Source organism: Ceratotherium simum, chromosome 7, assembly GCF_057802395.1.
Source record: "Ceratotherium simum simum isolate JZ-2026a chromosome 7, ASM5780239v1, whole genome shotgun sequence".
NCBI classification, from domain to species: Eukaryota; Metazoa; Chordata; class Mammalia; order Perissodactyla; family Rhinocerotidae; genus Ceratotherium; species Ceratotherium simum.
This window is the reverse complement of record NC_141906.1, coordinates 23,759,568-23,783,779: the sequence shown is the minus strand read 5'-3', so window position 1 is coordinate 23,783,779 and position 24,212 is coordinate 23,759,568. Positions and strand designations below refer to the sequence as shown.

The 24,212-nt window shown below is 39.0% G+C and overlaps 2 protein-coding genes across 2 annotated transcripts; one reads left to right on the top strand and one right to left on the bottom strand.

Moving 5' to 3' along the window:
* Window positions 1–5,312: 5,312 nt before the first annotated feature.
* LOC101388883 (olfactory receptor 52L1-like) lies at window positions 5,313–6,327 on the bottom strand. The gene has a single exon (XM_004418628.3). The coding sequence runs from the start codon at window positions 6,303–6,305 to the stop codon at window positions 5,313–5,315; it is 993 nt and encodes a 330-aa protein (XP_004418685.3). The 5' UTR covers window positions 6,306–6,327.
* Window positions 6,328–9,745: 3,418 nt separating this feature from the next.
* Window positions 9,746–21,259, top strand: LOC101392908 (olfactory receptor 56B34-like). The gene is made up of 4 exons (XM_004418339.2): window positions 9,746–9,799; window positions 10,407–10,537; window positions 17,962–18,172; window positions 20,264–21,259. Exons 1-4 carry the CDS (start codon window positions 9,746–9,748, stop codon window positions 21,257–21,259), a joined length of 1,392 nt encoding a protein of 463 aa, XP_004418396.2.
* The last annotated feature ends 2,953 nt before the right edge of the window (window positions 21,260–24,212 follow it).

Genomic DNA, 24,212 nt, shown 5'->3' with positions numbered 1-24,212 from the left:
AATAACCAAATTTCCTCACCAGCTCTCTCCCTGTGCCTCATGGCTCTGGATGCCCCTGGGTGCCCAGTGTCATATTAAACTTCAAATGCTGTCCTTGTCCCAGAATCATCGTTTCACTCTCTGGAATCCCTACACTGCTTTTCTGGGCAAGCAAGATGGATTTTAATCATATACTTGCATAAAGTTCCCAGCCATAGAAAACATGGGATCCCTTGCATTCAATGATGTGGGATTGTTGAGACTATAGAAGATCATTCTCTTCCAGGAGGAACCTAGGGTTTCTGAACATTCATGCATCCAGTACGACCACTCATGACCTTTTCCTTCTTTTAACACAGGAGCCAATATAAGAAGAGGAGAAGATCTCCTGGTCTGAGTCTTCTGGCAGTGCAGCTGCTATGGATCGAACAAAGCGTTTCTCCCCTCCCTTAGCCCTGGAACTCACCAATATGACAGATTGGGTCCCACTTAAGGAGTCAGTTGCCTGCATCCAGTAACCAGAACTGGAACTGCTTCCTTGGTTCTGACAAAAAAATCGAGATGGTTTTATGATCTGTAGTCAATTCCTCTTACAGTCCCACCCCCTTCTCCATGTCAGTTGGGAACAGTAGTAGTTTGGAATGCTGAGACTCAGCGGCTGATGAGCTGGAACCTTCATCTTACCTTATGTTAAGGTGCTACTGGGTGCCAGTAGTTGAGATGTGAGGGAAAAGATTTGAAACTGACTTGAAATTCAAATCTATATCTATCTGCTTGACTAAACAGAACATCCTTTTAAATATAACTTTATACCACTTTCAACACCCTGAAACATTATATGGAACCATTCCAGAATTTCTTAACAAAACTCTAATACTTCCTGCTTTTTATATTATCGTGAATTCAACTCTGCTTTTTTTTGATATCTGCATGATTTGGGCAGCTAATTTACCCTATGTAAATATCAGTTATTCAATAAATACTTATTTTTTTATCAACTATATGTCCAGCACTAGATTAGTCACAGGGATAAAAAGGTGAATGAAATAGTCAAGGTCCCTTCTCTCATCAAGATTCCATTATAGTAATTACATTACATTATAGTATGAAGAGCTTCCTATTATTCATAAATAAAGCCAGTTTTCATAATTTGGACTACTCCAGACTACACATGAACTGGACTGTTAGCTTCATGAGCGTTAGATCCATGTTGATTTTGTTCCTCATCAATATGGTGTCTCACACAGTGTCTGGAATGTAGTAGAATCAACACATTCTTACCTAATTAATTAAGTCTAGGTCATACATAATCTGACTCCTTCCTTCCTCTACAGTGTATTTATAATTTCTGAGTGAGTGATTATTCCAATCACAGATATTGTTGAATGTCTCTTGGGGGTTTGTGATGACGAAGTTAAAGTAAAACCTGTCAGATTCATTGTGTGACTTTCTATTCTCCTCGCCAAACAGAAAAGGAAGAAAAAAGGAAGGGAAGAGAAGAAAAGCTTTGTTTGGTGTTTTTTTCCAACATTTCTATTTCTTTGTTTAAATTCTTATTTTGTTGATGTATCGTTAACCCAATTTCATCTGGTTGTCTGTCTGTGTGTTCTTGTAGTTCATTGAATTTCTTTAAAAGAATTATTCTGAATTCTTTGTCAGAGAGTTCATAGATCACCATTTTCTTAAGGTCAGTTATTGAAGCTTTATTAGATTCCTTTGGTGGTGTCATGTTTACCTAATTCTTTGGGATCCTTGTATCCTTGCATTGGTATCTGCATGTTGGAGTAAGCAGTCTCCTCTTCCATATCTTACAGATTTACCTCAGCAGGGAAAGATCTTCACCAGTCGGCTCAGCTTGGGGCACTGGACAGGTCAGTTGGTAGCATCTGTGGGCAGATGAGGCTTGCTATCATGATCTCTACTTGGGCAAGGCCACTGCCCATGCTCTGAGGGAACGGGGAGAGGGAGGTCCTGCTCCCTGGGCTCTACATTCTAGCATGGAAGCAAAGTGGGCTCCCTGGTCAGGTGGAGATGCTGGCTGTGCTCCACTGTCAGGTGAGCCCACAAGCTGGGCTCTGCAATCACCTCTGGTCAGGCGAGAATGAAAGCTGTGTTCCCTGGCAGGACGATGGCACAGGATGGAATCTGCAATTGGTCAGGGCCATGGGCTGTGCCCCAAATTTGATGAGGCCACAGGCTGGGATTCACAATCACATATGCCACTGGATATGCTCTGCTATTGGGCAAGGTCACTGGCCAGTCTCTCTGGTCGAGTAAGGCTTTTAACTGTATCCCCAATCTAGATGAGGCTGAGACTGTGATCCATTGGCTGGTGCGGCAGCTCTCCAGGCTTCCTTGTTGGGTGAGGATGCAGGCTAAGTTCTGTGATTGGGCAGGGTCACTGGCTGGGCTCCCTACCTGGGCAAGGTCACAGGCTCTGTTCAACAATCAGGCAGGGCCATAGGCAGAACGGCATTATAGGCTGGGTTCCTGTTAGGGTCACTCTTAGGCAACTTGGTAACGCAGGGCCAGAGCTATGCTCAACAGTTGGGTAGGGCTGCTGGCTTGGATGCCTGCCTGAGCAGGACAAGGTTTCCTGGTCAGGCACAACTGGAAGCTATGCTCAACAGTGGGTGGGGCTGCAAATTTGTTTTCCTGTCCAAGTTGGGTCATGGAAAGGGCTCCATGGCTAATAAGGCCCATTGGTTGGGAACCAACCAGGATTTAGGGAAAGAGGAATTGAAGAAGTTAAAGCTTGATGCGGAGGTGGAAAATTTTCTTATTAAGAGATCCACAGAATACTCCAAGCTTAAAATCGATAGAAATGATAGAAATTGAAAGCAATCCTTTAATGAATTGATGAGGTAATTGCTCTTGTATTGCTAAAGCAACTGGGTTAGTTTTATATTCTGTGAACACAAATTGACAAGGAAATCAGCTCCCTATATAAATGAAGGAGATGCCTCTGTATCTCCAAACCCTGTCATTGCAGCGAAGCCAGAGAGAGAAAATCAGAGCCAATTCTCCAAGTTAGAAATAGAGAAAAAGTATGGAAAAGTAGCTCCACAGATCAGCAAAATGTACTGTAGCGTCTCTGGTTTCAGGCATGAAAGCTTCTCTAGTTCAGCAAAAGAAAAGGGAGCCCAGCTCACCTCTTCATTTTCCTCTTGACAGACTGAGAGGAATTCTGCTTGTTAGCAAATCCCTGCACAATGACCTACAAGTCCTACAATCAGGGCACAGGACCTTCACAGCCTCTGAGGAAACTCCCACCAACTACCCAAAAAGATTAATTCTCACCTATGAGCAGATAGATAAAAGTAAGAATCTACAAATATTGGAGGAAAACTAGCAAAAAAATGGAAGGACCAAGCTAAACAAGCAGAAAAACTAATCCATTAGAGAAAAGAGTAAATAGATAGAAAAACACATTTATAAAATATATAACCTTTCACATGGGTGATCAAGGAAAATAGAGAAGGCACAAATAAGCACTGCTAGGAATGAAATACGGGATATACTGCAGGCACAGTAGAAAATAAAATATAAGAATAAAATAACAAATAATTTTCTGGTAGTAAATTTGAATGAGAATAAAATAAAGACATTTTAAACAAACAAAAATTGCAAACATTTTCAAAGGAAGTCTAAAAGACATACATCAGGCAGAATATGTATCCCATTTGGAAGATCTGAGATGCAAAACATACTTTTTATGCTGTAGGTTAGTCAGCTGCAACAAAGATTCCCAAAAATATACTGGCTTAAACCAAATGCAAGTTTATTTCTGTCTCAGGTTTAAGTCAGGGTTGATGGCCCAGAGTGTATCAGAAACACAGGCTCTTCTACAGTGTTGTTTTGCCATCTTCAGCACACGTTTCTGTCTTGTGATCAAAGGAAGTTACTTCAGATCCCACATTCCAAGCATCAGCAATGGTGTAAATGGAAGGAGAGAACACACTGCTTCCTTTTATAACCTACTCGAACTGAGTACCTCTAGGATCAAGAGAGTTGCTTTCCAATGGACATGATAGACCATAGCCTGGGCTTCTCCAGGACAAATTATCAGAGTTTAAGTCCTAGACCTAGAACCAAGGTGATGAGTATATGTAATTCCTCCTGCAATAAAACAACGCATACCAGTCCTGCCTAATTCGTTCATACGTCACAACCAAATTAAAGACTTAATTCTCAGTCTCTGTAAGAGAAAACTATTTATTAACAGTAAAATTTACAAAGAAAGGAGAAATTGGAAAAACTAACCACGCACTCCATCCCTTCTACCACTATGAAATCCCAAGATAGGATCCTCTCCTCGCGTGAGCACCCTACTTCAAGGTAGCAGTGACTTGACTTCTTCCAGGACTGAACAAAATGTGTTAATTTTTAGGAACACAACAGAGTTACGCCAGATCTGGTGCAATACACCAATTGTGACAATCTTCTTGTAAGTTTTACACAGTTCCTGTCAGTAGAAACGGGGGTTCCAATTGACATCACTCCATGTCCTCATTTCAGAAAGAGAAATTCATTTATAAGTGACATAACTGCTTCTACATTTATTAACAAATCTATGTTTACCAATATCAGACACTAAAACATTTTATTTTATTAGATACTGATAATTACGTGATTGCTTTTCTTTTGTTAAGACTTACAAGGCGTACATATGTTCAATACTTGGTCTTATTCCCTCTATATTCTAAACAAAATGGTGAATAAATTAAAAAATACCAACAGATGTTTTTAAAAAGAAATCCACTATACACATATATATTTCTCCCTTGACAATAATGATTATATCTTATTATCCTGAGAACCTGTTACAGTGCCTCACCCACTTAAGTTTATGTTAAATACATGAGTACATTCATATTGCAATGAAAGGGGCTTTCTCACATTGTGGTTGTCTCAACTGCTTTGTTGCTACACAGGAGTCCAGTGACTTAGAGCTTACAGCATGTAGAGGGTTTGAAGACACTCTAAAACTAAAGCCAGGCAAAGGTAGGACTTCCTATTCCCATTCCAGATGATGGTGTATCCACAGCTATCATCTATTTTCCTACCGCCAAGTCCCTCTGTCACAAAGAGTAGAGAAATATTGGAATCAGCAGCAAAAGAAAGATTGGGGAAAATATTCGCAAATCCAGCTATCCAAGTACTTCTCAATCAGCTATGGAGCCAACTGCCTATGGGTGTTCTTTGACATGAGACTAGTAGGACTAGAAGGACTTCTCATGGTGGAATGGTCTCTGTCCATATGTCCTAGACCAGCCATGGGCTCCTGGCAGTGTCTTTGGCAGGAGCATCTGAAGAAAATAATTGGGACATGTTCAGATCCGTCCTATTATGTACAACACCCTGAGTACTCGCTGGCGGATCTGCCGAGTCTTCACCCCATAGACAAGAGGATTGAGTGCAGGTGGCACAAGGAGGTAGAGTGTGGCCAGAAGAACATGGACGTGATGGGGTACATGGTGGCCAAAGCGATGAGTGAGGAAGGAGAACATTCCAGGAACATAGAAGACCAGGATGACACAAATATGAGACCCACAAGTGCTAAAGGCCTTAAGTCGGGCATCACCCCCTGGTACCTTCAGCACTGCGTGGAGGATGAGGGCATAGGAAATACCAATGGCCAGGACATCTAGCCCAACCACAAGCAGTGCCACTGCCAAGCCATAAGTTCGGTTCACTGTGGTTTCTGAGTCGGCAAGTTTTACCACAGCCATATGTTCACAATAGGCATGACCTATGACGGTGGCCTGGCAGAAGACAAGTCTCCTCAACAGGATAGGGAAAGGGAGGAGGAGGAGTAATCCCCGCACCAGCACTGCCATGCCAACGCGCCCTATTAGCCCTGGATTCAGAATGGTGGAATGGTGCAGAGGGTGACATATGGCTACATAGCGATCCAAAGCCATGGCCACAAGTACACCTGACTCCATGGAAGAGAATGCATGGATGAAGAACATCTGGATCAGGCAGACAGTGTACCCAATCTCATGGGCATGAGCCAGGAGCACTGCAAGGGTTTTGGGTGCAGTGGAGGAGGCCAGGACCAGATCAATGCCAGATAGCATGGCCAGGAAGAGGTACATAGGCTGGTGCAAGGATGGGTCAGTCCAGATGATGAAGATGGTGGTGACATTCCCCACTAGAGCAAGGAAGTAAAGTACACACAGCTGCAATGCTATCCAGTGCTGGCTTTCCTCTAAACCTGGGATGCCAATCAAGAAAAAAGGAGGTTGGAGTAGGCTGCAGTTGGAATTACTAAGGGCCATCATCAATGGGTCAGAGAAGGAAGAAGGAAAAGAAAGAAACATAATTGCTCCGTTCCTGATGCATTGTCATATTGTCCAGATCTGGCTACCATCTTCATGAGAAGAAGAAAGAGGCTTAAACTGCAACACAAGAGAATAAAGTTAGAGATGAGGAAGAACGTCTCTTTCTCTTGAGATACTTTTTTTAAAGGTGAGACATCCACAAGTGTGAATTAGGATAAGTCTAGTTTCATTTAGAGATAAGAGTAAGCATATGCTGCTTTTAGAGAGCTGTTTAAACTCTATCATTCAGTTACTTACAGTTTGGAATGTCAACTTGAAAGAATACTCTTTATTACCTCTTGGCATACTGAACACTGTAAATCAATCTGTTATTTTTTAAATGAGTCTCCCTCAGTTTCCAGGATACAGTACTCTACAGATGTTCCTCCTATGTCCCCCATTCTACCACCTTCTCCGTCTACCTACCACTATATATCGTTGATTCCAGGGTTCCATCCTCTCTTTTATTCCCTATTCTATACAGTATGTTGATTGAGTTCATTCATTTGCCTGGTTTTAACTATGTATATACTTTAATTTCTTCCAAATCTATTTTTCTAAGTCAAATATCTTTCTGAAACACAAACACTTTTTCCATTTGCTTCCTAAATATCCGTACCACATACAGCCAACATATTGAAGACTGACTTAACTCACCTATCCTTCTCAAATCTGGTGCCCCTCCTTTTTGTCCATGTTTTTGTGCATTATATGACTATCTACCCTCCCAAACCAATACAGAAACTTGGAAGAAATCCTTATTCATTCTTATGTCTCATCACATTTACCTATTCACCAGTTTCTGTTGACTTTATTTTCAATCCCTTTTATATCCTCTCATTTTTCTAAGCTCCCAATGTCACTACCTTAGTGCACACTCCCAGATTCTCTCATCTGAATTGTTTCCCTAGATCTCTCAGGCTTTGCTATTATATCCTTCAAACTCCTCTCCACCCTGAAGTCAGAGGGTTTTTCCTAAAATGCAGATGCCATGTCTCCTCTGAGGTTAAAATCCTTTAATGAATATAATCTGTGGAATAAAATCATACATTTAAGACTGGCATACAAGGTTTTCAAAGGTTATCTTGTATGAATTTTCCTGAATCAGTTATAGTCATCATTACTATTAAAATTAATAATAAAGGATCACTGAGCATGAGATCACTGGCCTCTTTCTTTTTTCTTTGTCCCCGTGAATCTGCTTCTCTTATTCAAACTTTTCCTATGTCATCTCTTATCGTGATGTGATGATGATTCAATATTTCCGACACCCCCATGGTAACAAGAAGTGCCCATAAAATATGTGCTCTGTATTACCTTCTCCATGTGATTCACCTCTCGAACATTAAAACAAAACACTTGAAACTGCATATGTTTTTGTCTGTATGTTTGTCTTAAAAGACAAACACAGTCTGAAGTAATTGTATTTTTCTATGTAAGGGAGGGGTTCACAAGGATATGTATATTAAAAAAGTCAGGAATGACTCATTTCTTGTGGACTATGCATCTATAGATCACTTTTTTATAAATCAACGATGACTGCAATATGGCTCCAAAACTCTGAACATGGCAGCTACAAAATCTGAAATGGCTGATGGGCACATATCTCCCAGCCTTTGTTTCTTTCCAGATTCAAATCCACTTATAACTTCAAGTAACAGTAACATATTTTTATTGAGACCTTCAGGAGAATCTCATAGTCTTGCAAAAATTCACATTTCATTGCTTAACATTCTACATAGTAAGAAAATTAATTCTCTTTCTTAACTACTCCCATTCTACTACAGATTTCAGCCCATTTCTCACTTTTTAGCTGAGGAGTCAGAGAACAGCTGAGTATCTATAGAAGGCCACCCATCAATTCGATAGCAGCAGTCTCAGAGGAGCAGTGAAGGATGAAGCCAAACTAGTGTGGGTGAAGGAGAGAAGCAGAGATGCATGTGCCTGAGTATAACCAGCCTCTTCTTTGTGCTGCGTAGTTTGTGAGTCTAGAGGAAAAGCCTAAAGCCACTCTTTAAGCATTAATTACTAAAGTAAACAAGAGGTCCCTCAGTGATTCTTAGAGTTAAAGCAAAAGGGACTTTATTCCCAGGCACCTAAAAGGGAGGATACATTTAGCTTTTTGACCAGGAAACAGAGGACAATTAGTAAAGAAATGAAGCTGTACATTCCAATTTATTCATGTAAATTCAGTTCATGCAACCTGTTTTCTGTGAAGCTGTCCCCAAATTCTGTAAGGCATCGTGGCAGTCTCCTTTTCTTTCCTATCAAACCACTTTACCAGCCATGTCACTGAACTGATTATCTTGCACTATAAAACCTGTCAGTGTGTCAGTCCTTGAAGAGTAGGGACTGTCTTGCTTATGGCAGCAGTCCCAGGGCAAGTTCCAGAAGTGCCAGAATCAAATTGGTACTTGGTAATGTTTGCTGAATAAATAAATATCTATATGATTACATTAAAATAAGTAGATGAGTCTATAAAACAACCAAGAATTACAGGAACTTGACAAGACAGACACTGAACTTAAGGGATAGGAATAACATAGCAGACAGTGGGGTGTCTATGAGGGATGGACTGATTGAGCCTCAATGCTCCTCACCTGAAGTGATATGCTGGGTATCTCATGGCAGAAGGAACCCCGTTGACTCTCTCTGCCATAAGAGGCTACAACAGAATCCTAGGTGTGTGTTGAAATGAGGGACTCTTGTGGCCATACTGGCCACTTCTGCCACTGTCTCTGTCACTGCAGGCAGGGACGCTCCTCTATGAGCTGTGGCCTGTCCCTGTCTCCTTTATCTCCTTCTTAACAGCGGCATTGACTTTATGATATTGGTAGAAGGGAGATACAGAGACATAGACAGAGAGAGATTGGGGGAGGGCACAGAAATTGTGGGTACATGGTGATGACCTTCTAGGAGAGGGAGAAATAGGAATCAAACACTCAGAGGCAGAGTTCAGGTGCCAAATGTGAGACACATAAACAATCAGGAAAATATGCCTAGTACAGGGCCACTGTTCTCCTAGTCCTGGGCTGTCTTTGAGGATGCATGCTTTAAAGTCTTGAGTCAAGGTTGAAGGAGACTCAGCAACACAGAGAAAACTTAGCAAAAGGGGAAAATTCCCAGGCTCAGAGAGATTATACTATGGTCCTTTCTGCTAAGCTGCAGAAACACCCTGAGTCCCCACTTCAATCTCCACGATGACCTTCTGCCCTAGCTTGGGAGTAACAGTGATAAAGAGGATTTTGTATTCAGAAAGCCTACACAGCAATGTCTGAATACCAAAGAGGAAATCAAACACATAATTCAAGGTCCATGCAGCAAAAGTTGTCCAAAGATACAAAACATGAGTGCTAGCTCTGAGAAGACACGGGTAAAGTAGATAAATCAGCTGTATCTACATGCACCATATGTGATGATGAAGATGCCAACCTAGGAGCATGATAAAGCCCCCTGGGAATGCCTCTGCTGACCATGAAAGTTTAATGAGACTGGTAAGTATCCTCAAGTTCTCAGATTAGCTTGCAGCAATGTGTGATCTGAAGGGCAGAAGCCAAGGCAAATAGAGCAGAGAGGGTTAGTTTTGAGGAGTCAGACCTGGGGAGAACAACTACTCTGAGAAAAGGGGAAATAAACTACTAACAGGTGTCAGACCAGAGGTATTGGAGACTTGGAGCCATAGTAGCCAAAAGAAATAACTCCTAACACAGGGGCTGTGGGAAAGGCAGAAGTAGGCTGCCAGTGGTCTTCTCCAAAACCATTACAAAGAGATATGAAAAAAAGATATATTTTGGGATGGGATACTTCAGAATTGTCCTGTAATGAGGGGCATTATTCATCAGAGAAGGGTGAATCAAGCTCTGGGGAGTCTGGAGCAGAAAGCTGTCCATCTGCTGGGCTGCCCTGGGATTAGGGTTGAATGAGTCTGTTCCTGATATTACTTGACTAACCCCTGAGAGCACAGGAGGCCTTTTCCCATGTCAATGTAAAAAGCATTAGACCCTGGAGGATCCTTGAAATAGAGTGAGGAGGTCTTCTAGAACAGCACACCAAAGCAGGGCATCTCAGGGATCTAATTTCTTCTAAAACCCCAAACTCCAGGGACGTCAAGCAAATCCAGAGATCTGCTCTGAACAACAAAATGCTGAACACAGGCAGCTGAAGCCAGGAGAGCAGAAACAGCTACAGAAGGCATTGCAGCCTGAGAGCCTCTTCCAAGCCCTCCCGAAGTAGTAAGTAAACCAGTCTATGACCTGCATACTGAGAGGTGAGGGAATGGATGTGCCGCATGTTCCTGTAATTCTGTCCTATCTCTGAGTTTGATTACAGGCCTTATCGTTGGCTTCCATGTTTGGTTTTCCTTGTTTGATTCTTCACCTTTAGTACCTCCCTTCTCTCAGGCTCTTCACTTTTGTAGAGACCAAGGTCTGTGATCAGGAAATAGGAGAGCAATGAGGCTGAGCCCTAAGACACCCTCAAAAAAATGGGATTTTCCAGTCAGAAGACTGTGCAAACAAAACATCATAAAACAACACGCTCAAAAACCAGAAAAAAAAACAAACATTGCTCAGTATTACATAAGAGACTCAGTAAAAGTGCACTGAATAAATGATAAATGAAGAGTTTTAGAACAGTAAATTCTAAATCCAAGATTCCCAGATCAGAAAGTAATTTCAAGAATCATTGGTATTAGTTAAAACACCCATTAAAAGCAAAAAAACTACTTCATTACATTTGATAAAATGTATATAACTTTAAAAAGAAAAGATATACTATTTAATGAAAATTCTAGCTGAATTTCCATTAAATTCAAATTAAAAACTGAAGCTATTTTCCATCACAATTTTACACTGATTATGAATTTCAAACTGTTTCAGTGAGATATCAAACAAAAATTAAGAGATGTTAGTATTTGTAAAGACAGAAAACATCACTGTTGTTTGTGTGTGTGTGTGTGTGTGTGTGTGAGGAAGATCAGCCCTGAGCTAACATCCATGCTAATCCTCCTCTTTTTGCTGAGGAAGACCGGCTCTAAGCTAACATCTATTGCCAATCCTCCTCCTTTGTTCCCCCAAAGCCCCAGTAGATAGTTGTATGTCATAGTTGCACATCCTTCTAGTTGCTGTATGTGGGACGCGGCCTCAGCATGGCTGGAGAAGCGGTGCATTGGTTCGTGCCTGGGATCTGAACCCCGGCCGCCGGTGGCAGAGCACGCATACTTAACCACTAAGCCACGGGGCCGGCCCAACATCACTGTTTTGAAGCAACTTTTTGGTCTACCTAAAATACCAAAGAAAGAGCATCAACGGGAAAATTGCAAGAATTGACAATAGTGTAGGCAAGTGGATGATATACTAGACAAAATAACGAAAAAATACAGTTGCAATATATAAAATAATAAATACAAAATGTTTACTAGCAACAAATAATTGGTTGTTATGATAATACAGGGGAAATGATTAAAAAACATTTAAAATGACAAGAGCTTATCCAAGTAGATGAAATAACAAAAACCAATATAATAACACTAAAAAAGATCAATTTAATGGGCTTCTATATGCTAGAAACATACAATGGAATACATAATGCAGAAAAATCGTATTCACTAAATATATCCCAAACTACCAAAATTCATAATGAAAGGAGTGAATAAGTACAGAATTGTAATAACAGATTTTTTTAAACATATAAACAAAGGCAGAGAGGGTCCCCCTTGCTAAAAGAAAAGCCTTGATGGTATAAAGATGTCACCTTTTTATTTTCAGAATTAATCTTCATATTTAACAAAATCCCAACCAAAACTGCACAATTTTAGAACTCAGTGTGGGAATTCTGAGGTTAATCTGGAAAAATAGACATGAAAAGAGCTTTAAAATTGAAGAGAATAAGAGTATAGTCTCTTTGTGCATTAAAGTTATTATAAAACTAGAACTTTTAATTCAGTTTAATATTGGCACGAAAATAACCATAAAGAAATATGAAACAGATTGTCCAGAAATAGAATTTTATACATATATGTGACAAAGGGGACTAATAATCAGTTGAGGAAAAATATAGAAGCCATGTTTAAGTATTTAAAGTCAGTATTTTTACATACTTCTCATTAACAGCAAAATTTATTCCATATAAATGTTATGGGAAAAAAAAAAAGGTCAACCAGTAAAAAGTTAAAGGCTGGGGCCAGCCTGGTGGTGTAGCAGTCAAGTTCCTGCATTCCTCTTCAGTGGCCTGGGGTTTACCGGTTTGGATCCAGGGTGAGGACCTACTCACTGCTCATCAAGTCATGCTGAGGGGGCATCCCACACAGAAGAACTAGAAGGACCTACATCTAAGATATACAACTATGTACTGCGGCTTTGGGGAGAAAAAAGAAAAAGAAGAAGATTGGCAACAGATGTTAGCTCAGGACTAAACTTCCTCAAAAAAAAAAAACATTTAAAGACTCAGGGATGTGAATATTCAACAAAATTTTGAGAAAAGAATGATATTCTGTATTTCTTATTTGGGGAGTGAAATGTTTTAATTATTTCGTGAAAGCTAAACAGATCCTCTCCCCAGAGTAATAAATAATAAATAATAATGATGCCAGGATTTTTTCCATATAAATTTAGGAAGTTTACAGACTACCACGGAGACCATCCATAAACACTTGGTTCAAGACTCCACTTTAAGCCTAAAAGTTATAAAAATTACAGTGAATCTGCAGGCCACTTTTGAGTAATACCAACATCTTAACAATACTAACTCTTCCAGTCTGTGAACATGGAATATATTTCCATTTATTTGTGTTTTTAATTTCTTAAAGCAACATTTTGTAGTTTTCAGTGTATAAATCTTTCAGATCCTTGCTTAAGTTTATTCCAAAGTTTTTTATTCTTTTTGATTCTATAGTAAGTGAGATAGTTTTTTAGTTTCTTTCAGGTTGTTCATGATTACTGTATAGAAATACAATTGATTTTTGTCTGTTGATTTTTTAGCCTAAAAGTTTGCTGAATGTATAGGTTCTAACAATTTTTTGTGGAGTCTTGAGGGTTTTCTACACATAACATTATGTCATCTCTGAACAGAGATAATTTTACTTCTTTCCAATTCAGAAGCCTTTATTTCTTTTTCTTGTCTAATTGCTCTGGCTGGGGCTTCCAGTACTACATCAAATAGAAGGGGGAGAAGCAGGCATACTGATCTTGTTCCTGTTCTCTGAAGGAAAGCTTTCAGTTTTTCACCACTGAGTGTGATGTTAGCTGAGGGCTGTTAATAAATGGCCTTTGATATCCTGAGGTAGCTTCCTTCTTTTCCTAATTTGTCAAGTGTTTTTTATCATAAAAGGATGCTGAATTTTGACAAAAGCTTTTTCTGCATCAATTAGGATGATCATGTGGTTTTTGTCCTTCATTCTGTTCATACAATGTATTAGATTGATTTATTTTTTTTTATAGTGAAACATCTTTACATTCCAGGAATAAATCCCCATTGGTCATGGTGTATAATCTTTTTAATATGTTGTTGAATTCAGTTTACTAGTTTTTCGTTGAGGAATTTTGCATCACTTTTCATCAGAGATATTAGTCTGTAGTTTTCTTTTCTTGGAGTTTCCTTGTCTGGCTTTAGAATCAGGGTAAACCTGGCCTCAAAGAAACAATGTACAAGTGTTTCCTCCTCTTTGATTTTTTTGGAAGAGTTTGAAGAGGATTAGGATTAATTCTTCTTTAAATGTTTGATAGAATTCACCAGTGAAGTCTTCTGGTCCTGGACTTTTCTTTATTCAGAGGTTTTTGATTACTGATTCAATATTCTTAACAGTTATAGGTATGTTCCGATTTTCTATTTGTTTGTGACCCAGTCTTGATGGACTTGATAGATTGCGTGTTTGTAAGAATTTATCCATTTCATCTAGGTTATCCCATTTGATGGCATACAATTGTTTGTACTATTCTTTTATAATCCTTTTTATTTTTGTGAAATCAGTTGTACTGTCCCAGCTTTCATTTCTGTTTTTATCTGAGTCCTCTTTTTTTCTTAGTCAATATAGCTAAAATTTTGTCACTTGCTATTCTTTATGAAGAACCAACTTGTGGTTTTATTTATTTTCTCTAATGCTTTTTTATTCTCCATTTTATTTATCTTTGTTCTCATATTGTTTTATTCCTTATGCTAGCTTTGAGTTTAGTTTGTTCTTCTTTTTCTAATTCCTTAAGGTGTAAAGTTGGACTGTTTATTTGAGGTCTTTCTTCTTTTTAATGTAAGTATTTAAAGCTATAAATTTCCCTCCTATCATTTCTTTTGCTGAATTCCATAAGTTTTAGTATGTTGTATTTTCATTTGTCTCAAGATATTTGCTAATTTCAGTTGTGATTTCTTCTTTGACCCATTGGTTATTTAAGAGTGTCTTGTTGAATTTCTAGATATTTGTGGATTTTTATGTTTTCCTTCTGCTATTGATTTCTAGTTTCATTCCATTATGATTGGAAAAGATAATTTGTAAGATTTTAATCTTTTTAAATTTATCAAGATGGTTTTGTGATCTAACATTTGGTCTGTCCTAGAAAATGTTCCACTGGCACTCGAGAACAAAGCATATTCTGCCAGTGTTGGGTGAAGGTTCTGTATATGTCTGTTAGGTCCAGTTGGTCTATAAGGTTTTTCAAGTCCTCTATTTCCTTACTGATCTTCTGCCTAGTTGTTCTCTCCATTATTAAAAGTGGAATATTGAAATCTCCTACTATTATTGCAGAGCTGTCTATTTCTCCTGTCAATTCTGTCAAACTTTGCTTCATATAGCCTTTTTATTTCTGTGTTTGGTGCATATACGTCTGCAATTGTTAAAGCTTCTTGTTGAATTGACCCTTTTATCATTATATAATGTCCTCCTTTGTTTCTTGTAACAGTTTTTGACTTAAAGTCCATTATGTCTGATATTTGTATAGCCACCTCTGCTTTCTTTTGGTTACTATTTGCATAAAATTTTTTCCCATATTTTCACTTTTAACCTATGTGTGTCCTCAGTTCTAAAATATGTACACAGCATATAGTTGCATCCTGGTTTTTTTCATGCATTCTGCCAATCTCTGTGTTTGATTGGAGAGTTTATTCCATTTACCTTTAAAGTAATTACTAGTAGAGAAGGACTTACTGTTGTCATTTTTTGTTTTCTATTCTTGTACTTTTGTTTTCCCTCATTTCCTCCCTTATTGGCTTCATTTATGTTTAGTCGATTTTTTGTAGTGACACATTTAATTCCTTTCTAATTTTCTGTTGTGTATATTCTATAGATATTTTGAGGGGGATTATCATAAAGTTTATATATAACTTCCTAAAGTTATAACAGTCTGTTTTAAACTATATGAGCTTAACTTCAAGCACATGTGAAAATCCTACTCCTCATGTTATGTTATGCTCCCCTTTATGTTATTGATGTCACAAATTACACCTTTATATATTCTGTAAGCATTAACATACATTTAAAATTGTTTTATGTGATTTTGTGTTTTAAATCCTAAAGAATAATTAAAAGTAGAGTTACAAAGTAAAATTGCAACAATATAGGTTCTAATATTTGTTGATATGTGATAGTTAACTTTCTGTGTCCACTTGGCTGGGTCACTGTGACCAAATACATGATCAAACATTATTGTGGATGTTTCTGTGAGGTTGTTTTTGAATGAGATTAATATTTAAATCAGCAGATGTTGAGTAAAGAAGATTGCTCTCCATGATGTGGGTGGGCCTCATCCTGTCAGTTAAATACTTGAAGACAACAAAAGTCTGACCTCCTTTGAGCAGGAGGGAATTCTTCTGGAAGACAATCCTCAGACTTGAACTAACACATCAGCTCTTCCTTTTTCTGCTGCCTGCCAGCCCACCTGCAAATTTTGGACTTGGCAGCCTCCAATATCATGTGAGCCAATTTCTTAAAATAAATTTCTGCATAAAATAAATAAATAAATAAATATACACACACACACACACACACACACACACACACATTCTATTGATTCTGTTTCTCTGGAGAACCCTGGCTAATACATCATGTCTTTACTTTTACAAGAGAATTTTATATTTTTATGACTGAGTTACTGTTTAACATCCTTTTACCTCAATTTGAAGGACTCCCATTAGCATTTCTTGTAGGGCAGTTCTAATGCTAATGAACTTCCTCGGATTTTGTTTTTCTGGGACTGTTTTGATTTCTCCCTCATTTTGAAGGACAGTTTTCCCAAATAAAGAATGCTCAGTTGACAGTTTTTTTCTTTCAGTGATTTAAATATATCATCCCACTGCCTTCTGGCCTACAAGGTTCCTCCTGAGAAATCAGCCAATAATCTTACTGTGGCTGCTTTGAATGTGATAAGTAGTTTTTCTCTTACAGCTTTCAAGATTTTCTCTTTGTTTTTGACTTTTTGTTTGTTTGTTTTTGGTGAGGAAGATTAGCCCTGAGCTAACATCTGTTGCCAATCCTCCTCTTTTTGCAGAGGAAGATTGACTCTGGGCTAACATCCCTGCCCATCTTCCTCTACTTTATATGTGGGATGCCTGCCACAGCATGGCTTGACAAGCAGTGCATAGGTCCACACCAAGGATCCGAACCTGTGAACCCCAGGCTGCCACAGTGGAGCAGGTCAACATAACCACCATGCCACTGGGCCAGCCCCTGTTTTTGACTTTTAACAGTTTGGTGATAATATGTGTTGGTGTGGGTCTCTTTATCCTACTTGGAGTTCATTGAGCTTTTTGTATTTATATATCCATTTCTTTCCTCAAATTTTGGTATTTTTCAGCCGTTATTTCTTCAAATAAGCTCTCTAACCCTTTTTCTCTCTCCTCTCCTTCTGAGACTCCCATAACGTGTATATTGGTCTGCTTATTAGTATCCCATTAGCCTCTTAGATTTTGTCCACTTTTCTTTATTCATTTTTCTTTTTGATCCTCAACCCAATAATGTCAAATGACCTGTCTTCAACTTTGCTGAATTTTTTCTTCTGACTATTTGAGTCTGCAGTGGAACCCCTCTAAGGAATTTTACAATTCACTAATTTTATTTTTCAGATCCAGAATTTCTGTTTGCTTTTCTTCGACTATTTCTCTCTTTGTTAATATCCTCATATTGTTCTTATACTGATCTCCTGATTTCCTTTAGTTGTCTCTGTGGGTTCTCCTTCAGTTCTTTGAGCATATTTAAAACAGTTGTTTTAAAGTCTCTGTCAAGTAATTCCAAAGCCTGTGTTTCTTTAGGGTTGGTTTCTAGAGATTTATGTCTTTCCTTTGAATGGGCCATGTTTTTGTTTCTTTGTATGCTTTGAGATATTTTGTTGAAAATTAGGAATTTGAAAAAAATAGACACCTCTCCCTGTCTTTGCAGACTGGCTCCATGCAGATGGAGATCTTCACTACTCAACCCAGCAAGAAAGCTTAGGGTCTTCACAAGTCTTTTTTGAGGATGTCTCCCCGCTGGGCTTGTGCCCGTGCTTTTCTTTTCCCCAATTGCCTCATGTAGACAGCTTCTTTTAAATGCCTTAATTTCTCTGAGTCTCACCATGCTTCTTCTTAGAGCTTTAGACATTCAATTGTATACCTGGTCTGTAATTTCTTTCACCCAGGTTCACATAGGTCTGTAGAGGCATGCAGTCTCACATGTTTCTGTACCCACCACTTCCTTCAGCAGCCTCCAACCTGATATACAAATGATGCCATCATTGCTGCCTGAGATCCAAGTCAGGCAAGAGAGGACTCAGTCCCTCAGGCAGCCCCCAGATAAGCCAACCATCACAGACAAGTTCCACTTTTTACCTTCAGTCACAAGGGAGGGACTGGGAACTGGGTGGATTCCTACTGCCTGCACCACACTGCACAAGGGAGGGAGTGGAGCAAGGGTGAGAAAAATGCCTCAAAAATTCCTGCCATTTTGAATGTGGCATTTGCTTGACTGGGCATTCACTTGGTTGCTACACATTCTTACTTAATTTCTAGAACTCCCACAAAGCTATTTTGGTGATTCTGTGGCTTACTTAGTGTTTCTGTGGGAAAAGAAGGACTTGGAGATTTTTAGTCCACCATTTTGCTGACATGAGTCTGTCAAGTATACTTTTTGATACAATTATTGAAAAATTCTCCAAAAACCAAAGAATTAATAAAATCAAGAATGTAAAAATGGGGGCAGGCCTGGTGGTGCAGTGGTTAAGTTCAGCGTGCTCCTCTTTGGCAGCCAGGGGTTCGCAGGTTCGCATTCCCAGGCATGGACCTACACCACTTAGCAAACCATATTGTGGCAGTGTCTCACATGCAAAATAGAGGAAGATTGGCACAGATTTTAGCTCAGGGACATTCTTCCTCAAGCAAAAAGAGGAACATTGGCAACAGGTGCTAGCTCAGGGCCAATCTTCCTCACCAAAAAAAAGAAAATATAAAACTGAGGAGGATCAAGTGTGAAAGGGCCAAGAGTAAACCCTAAAATTACTTCAACAAAAAATGTGTCATGTGTACAATAAATGTCTGCTATTTCCAACTTATACCATATAGCAATATGGAAATGGTTAAAAGTTTGTTGCCACTTCTCCCTCCTTAAATCATTTATTAATAATATTGATGATTTTAAAATATAGCTTTAGCTATGTCTTTAACATTACTTTCGTAATCAGAAGAGGAAACAAATGGTATTCTATAGAGTGCTGACTATTGGCTAAGATTTTATGGAAAGAATGCTGGAATTAAATGCAAGATATTAAATTTTTGCTGTAGCTTTGTCACTTATTAGTGATTTTAATAAATGATTCTCATCTAGACAAATCATTCAACCTCTGCTTCCTCTTATGAATAACAATACCTGTATGGTGAAGATTAAATGAAAAGGTTTATGTCAGAAAATATTTTTCAACTATAAGGCATTCAAAATGAAAGACTAGTTAGGGTTCTCATTGTGGCTTCTTATACTCTTCCTGAAGATCCCCAAGAATGGAGGCAACACCTCTACCCTCTAATTGTACTTCCTTGTTATGGCTCAAGTGTATCCCTCAAAATTTGTATCTTGAAATCCTAACCTCTAGTACCTCAGAATTAACCATCTTGCAGATAAGTTATTTAAAGACATAAGTAAGTTAAAATGACATCTTTACAGTGGGCCCTAATCCAATATGACTAGTGTCCCTAAGAAAAGGAAATTTGGAAAAAGACATGTGTATGCACAGAGAGAAGACCACGTGCACAACAGAAGAAGAGAGCCATCTACAAGCCAAAAGGAGAGATCTTAAAAGAAGCCAGCCCTGCTGACACCTCGATTTTGGTCTTCTAGCCAACAAAACTGTGAGAAAATAAATTTCTATTGGTCAAGTCACCCAGTCTGTACTATTTTGTTTTGTAGCCCTTGAAAACTAGTTCACTCCTGAAATGTCAGTTTCTTCATAATGTATGTGTCTCCTGTTTACGTCCATGTCCCAAGATTTCAGGCAAATAAGTCATTAAAACTTCACTTTTGGGGTCCGGCACGGTGGTGCAAGTGGTTAAGTGCGCGCGCTCCGCTGCGGTGGCCTGGGGTTCGCCAGTTCGGATCCTGAGTGCGCACCAATGCACTGCTTGGCAAGCCATACTGTGGCAGCGTCCCATATAAAGTGGAGGAAGGTGGGCACGGATGTTAGCCCAGGGCCAGTCTTCCTCACCAAAAAAAAAAAAAAGAGGAGGACTGGCAGATGTTAGCACAGGGCTGATCTTCCTCACAAAAAAAAAAAAGAAAAAACTTCACTTTTATTATATTAAAATCTTTATCTTAAGATCTATCTTGAGCCTTCTTTTATTCTTAGGTTATTCTTAGGTTATTCTTTGCGACTCTTTTTCCCAGAGTCTCAAAAGAATAGAGGATGCATTATGTTAATAAGAACCGAGTTATTGTTCATGACTCTTGCACCTCTACACAAATTTTGACACTCAGCTGAGCTAACCACAGCCTGTTCTTGTTTCCTCTTAATTCACAGGTAGATGCTGAGAAGCAGGCATCACATGATGTGGATACCACCCTGAATATAACCAATAACTCAAGGTTTCAAGTGTCCGAGTTCATCCTGATGGGATTCCCAGGCATTCATCAGTGGCAACACTGGCTCTCCCTGCCCCTGGCTCTGCTCTACCTCTTAGCTCGTGGTGCCAATCTCCTCATCTTGATCACCATCCAACATGAGCCTACCCTACACCAGCCCATGTATCATTTCCTTGGTATCTTGGCTATAGTGGACATTGGCCTGGCTACTACCATCATGCCCAAAATCCTGGCCATCCTCTGGTTTAATGCCAAGGCCATCAGCCTCCCTGAGTGTTTTGCTCAGATGTATGCAATCCACTCTTTTATGACCATGGAGTCAGGCATTTTCCTCTGCATGGCTGTGGATAGATATGTAGCCATTTGCTATCCCCTTCGGTACCTCTCCACAGTCACTGAGGCTTTTGTGATCAAAGTCACATTGTCTGTCATACTCAGGAATGGCCTTTTGACTATCCCAGTTCCTATACTGGCTGCCCAGAAACATTACTGCTCCAGGAATGAGATTGACCACTGCCTGTGCTCTAACTTGGGAGTCACTAGTCTGGCCTGTGATGACATCACCATTAACAGATTTTACCAGTTGGCCTTGGCCTGGGTTATACTTGGGAGTGACATGGGTCTGGTCTTTGCTTCCTATGCTTTGATTATTCACTCAGTGCTGAAGCTGAACTCTGCTGAAGCAACATCTAAGGCCCTGAATACCTGCAGCTCTCATCTCATCCTCATTCTCTTTTTCTACACAGCCCTTATAGTAGTATCTGTCATCCATCTGGCAGAAGAAAAGGTTCCCTTCATCCCTGTTCTCCTCAATGTGCTGCACAGTGTCATCCCCCCAGCACTTAACCCCATGGTGTATGCCCTTAGGACCCAGGAGCTGAGAGTGCGCTTTAGGAGGGTGCTTGGTTTAGGTGAGAATGTGGCCAGGAAGTGAGCCAACTTTACATGATAGAATTTTATAATTGGTGTTACAGAAAGAGCTCAGGCTTTGGAGTACAGCAGTCCTGGGGAATTTTTGAAATTCCACATATTCCTATTGCTAGGAACATCAATTGAAATTAATTCACCAATTTTATAAATCATACTATGTGAACAGCACTGTTCTAACCGTTTTACAAATATTAACTCATTTAATTACCATAACAATCCTATGAAGCAAGTACAGTTATTATTTACACGTTTTACAGATGAGACAATAAAGTTGAAAAACTTGCCCAAGGTCAGAAAGAAAGGAAATCACAGAGTGACATTAGAAACTCAGCAGTCAGGCTGCAGAGTCCCAGCTCCTTAACCCTTTCTCTCTAATCAATCTTGCTACTAATTTTTAAAAGTGTAAATTAGACAACAATAAAAAGGAATATGTAACTAAGTGAAATTATAAATAACTTGTCTTTCAATTTAAAAAAAACATGTTCATTTAAAATTTGCCAGCAATTTTCCTGTCTAATGGTAAATACAGCAGATTTTAAATCCTCTACAGTTACTCTGGAGGACCCTATTAGTTATATAAATGTAAGTCAAAAATTTGACAGGAATTATTTTGTTACTTTATAAACTCCTTACCACATCTTGAGTTCACTTGCATTAGAGCCCAAAAAGGAATATCCCAACTGCTTTTTTTTTTTAACATTCAAAGCTACTTGAACTTCTCTAACAAATTGAGAAAATCCCGGTGAGAACTAATAGTTCATTGGAAATATAAAGAACAACAAATGTATCTAAAGGTGAACTTTTCTGATAGGAGAAATGATGTATGTTTGGGGACAAGGAGAAGGAAAAGCTAGGCAAAATGTTATTTCAATGCCAGAGTATAGATCAGCAAGGGTGAAATGTTGGTCCCAGAATGACATGTGAACATGGTTGGAAGACTCTTCTGACGGAATCACATTGCATTATGGCTGATTTGCAGAAGAAAAGGCTAACTTGTGCCAGTAAACTTGGAAGCTGAAGTGTGAGAACTGTAGGCCACTAAATCTCAAGGAATTGAATCACCTTTCCTTTAGGAGAATGATTTAGATAGCAAGGGCTTTATTATATCTATTGACAAGGCAAACTGGACCAGGTGCCTTCACCCACCTGTTTTAAAAAATGATCCCATATACCAAGAACAGAAGCATTGGCAGCTGACAAGTGGCAGTACACTAATGGATGGGTTGAATTGCCTGTTTCTCTTTCCACATGGTGTTTGGGCTAAGTCCCTGTGATCCTGTAACATTTCAGGAAGAAGAAATAAGTCCCCCAAAAAAGATACTAGAATTTCTTCTAATCTGGCTGTCCAAGAGATTGGATTTTCATTTCTACTAATGGCTGATAGGATAATTCAGACAAAACCTTTCAGTGAGAACAAGTAGAAATGACAGACAAAACATCTTTAAATGAGTATAGAGAGATTGGAAAAGTGACAAATTAGTAACAATTATATGGCTAAGATCCGAGTGTCAAAGAAAATTCAGACTTCCTTTCAGCTCCAACATGTAAAGAGAGATTAGAAGTTGTCACTCCCATCTTTACATCAAGAAAAAGCTGAACGAACTGAAAATCAACCACTTTTCTTGGACTGTCAGAGAACTGAGGTCACAGGGCTAACTGACATCCTGGAGTCAGAGAAATACCCTTCCCCTAGGTGGGAGATGGCTCTAATAATGTCTTTTCTCCTGGAGAGGAGGCGTCTATTATGGAGAACGCTCTGGGTTTATTTCACAATGTTAACTTTTCCCCTCCCCCTGTCAGAACCAGTGGACCATTCTTGGATCTTTTCTATGAGAATCTGCTAGGCTTCCTGGATTTAAAGTGTGAGGCTCCCTGAAACTGCAGCCCCCAAGTATTTCTCATTCTCAATCTAGACCACGCTCATCCTCCAGCAATTTGTCAAAATTACCTCTGAACTCTTCCTACCAGTTTGTAGCTTCTACTCCAAGTAGCCAGATTATCTGTATTCACCTGATTCTCCAAATTTTGGGGTGACAGTATGCCCTGTGACATCAATTCTCTGATGGGCCCCAGAAAACTCATTGATAGTCCTTTCTGTCTGATTTTTCTTCTTGTAAAGGTAGAAGTGATGACTTCTAAGTTGTTTACACATTGGAAGTCCTAGTATTGGAACATAACCCAAAATGAAAAATAAAAATCCTAAGTTCAAACTGATACAAATAGAAAATTCAATAAATAAATGAATGGAAGATAATAAACAAATCTCTCATATAAAAGAATTCCAAATAATTTATGTAAATACACCACCCTCAAGTAGGTGGAACATAACTCTTCACTTCTTAAGTGCATAGTGACTTTTCTCGAAAGAGTACGGTATGGGAAGGGAGGAACAAATAAGTTTACAAATGAAGAAACCTGACAAACACTACATCAGCCAGGTGGTCAAGTTTACATCAATAATATAAATCATGTTCACAATATGTATCCTTGATACAATGTGAGGAGAATGGCACTTTATCTCTGTGGTCTTCCTCCAAAAAACACATAACCCCAGTGTAACCATGAGGAAAACATCAGACAACCAAGAGGATCTGATGGAGACCTGGTATCTAAATGCAAGGTGGTATCCTGATGGAATCCTGAAATGGAAAAAGCATATTAGGTAAAAACTATGGAAATATGAATAAAGTATGTACCTTAGTTAATAATAATATATCAATGTTGGTTCTTTAAAGGTGAGAAATGTACTGTACTAAAGTAAGTTATTAATAATACAGGAAACTGAGAGTAGGATATATGAGGACTCTCTGCACTATTTTCATAACTTAAATCTATAAATCTAAAACTATTCTAAAATAAAAAGTCCATTTTTCACTTGCTATTACTTATCTTTTTGGTTATTGCCATCCTAGTGGGTAAGTGATATTTCACTGTGGTTTTGATTTGTACTTCCTGAT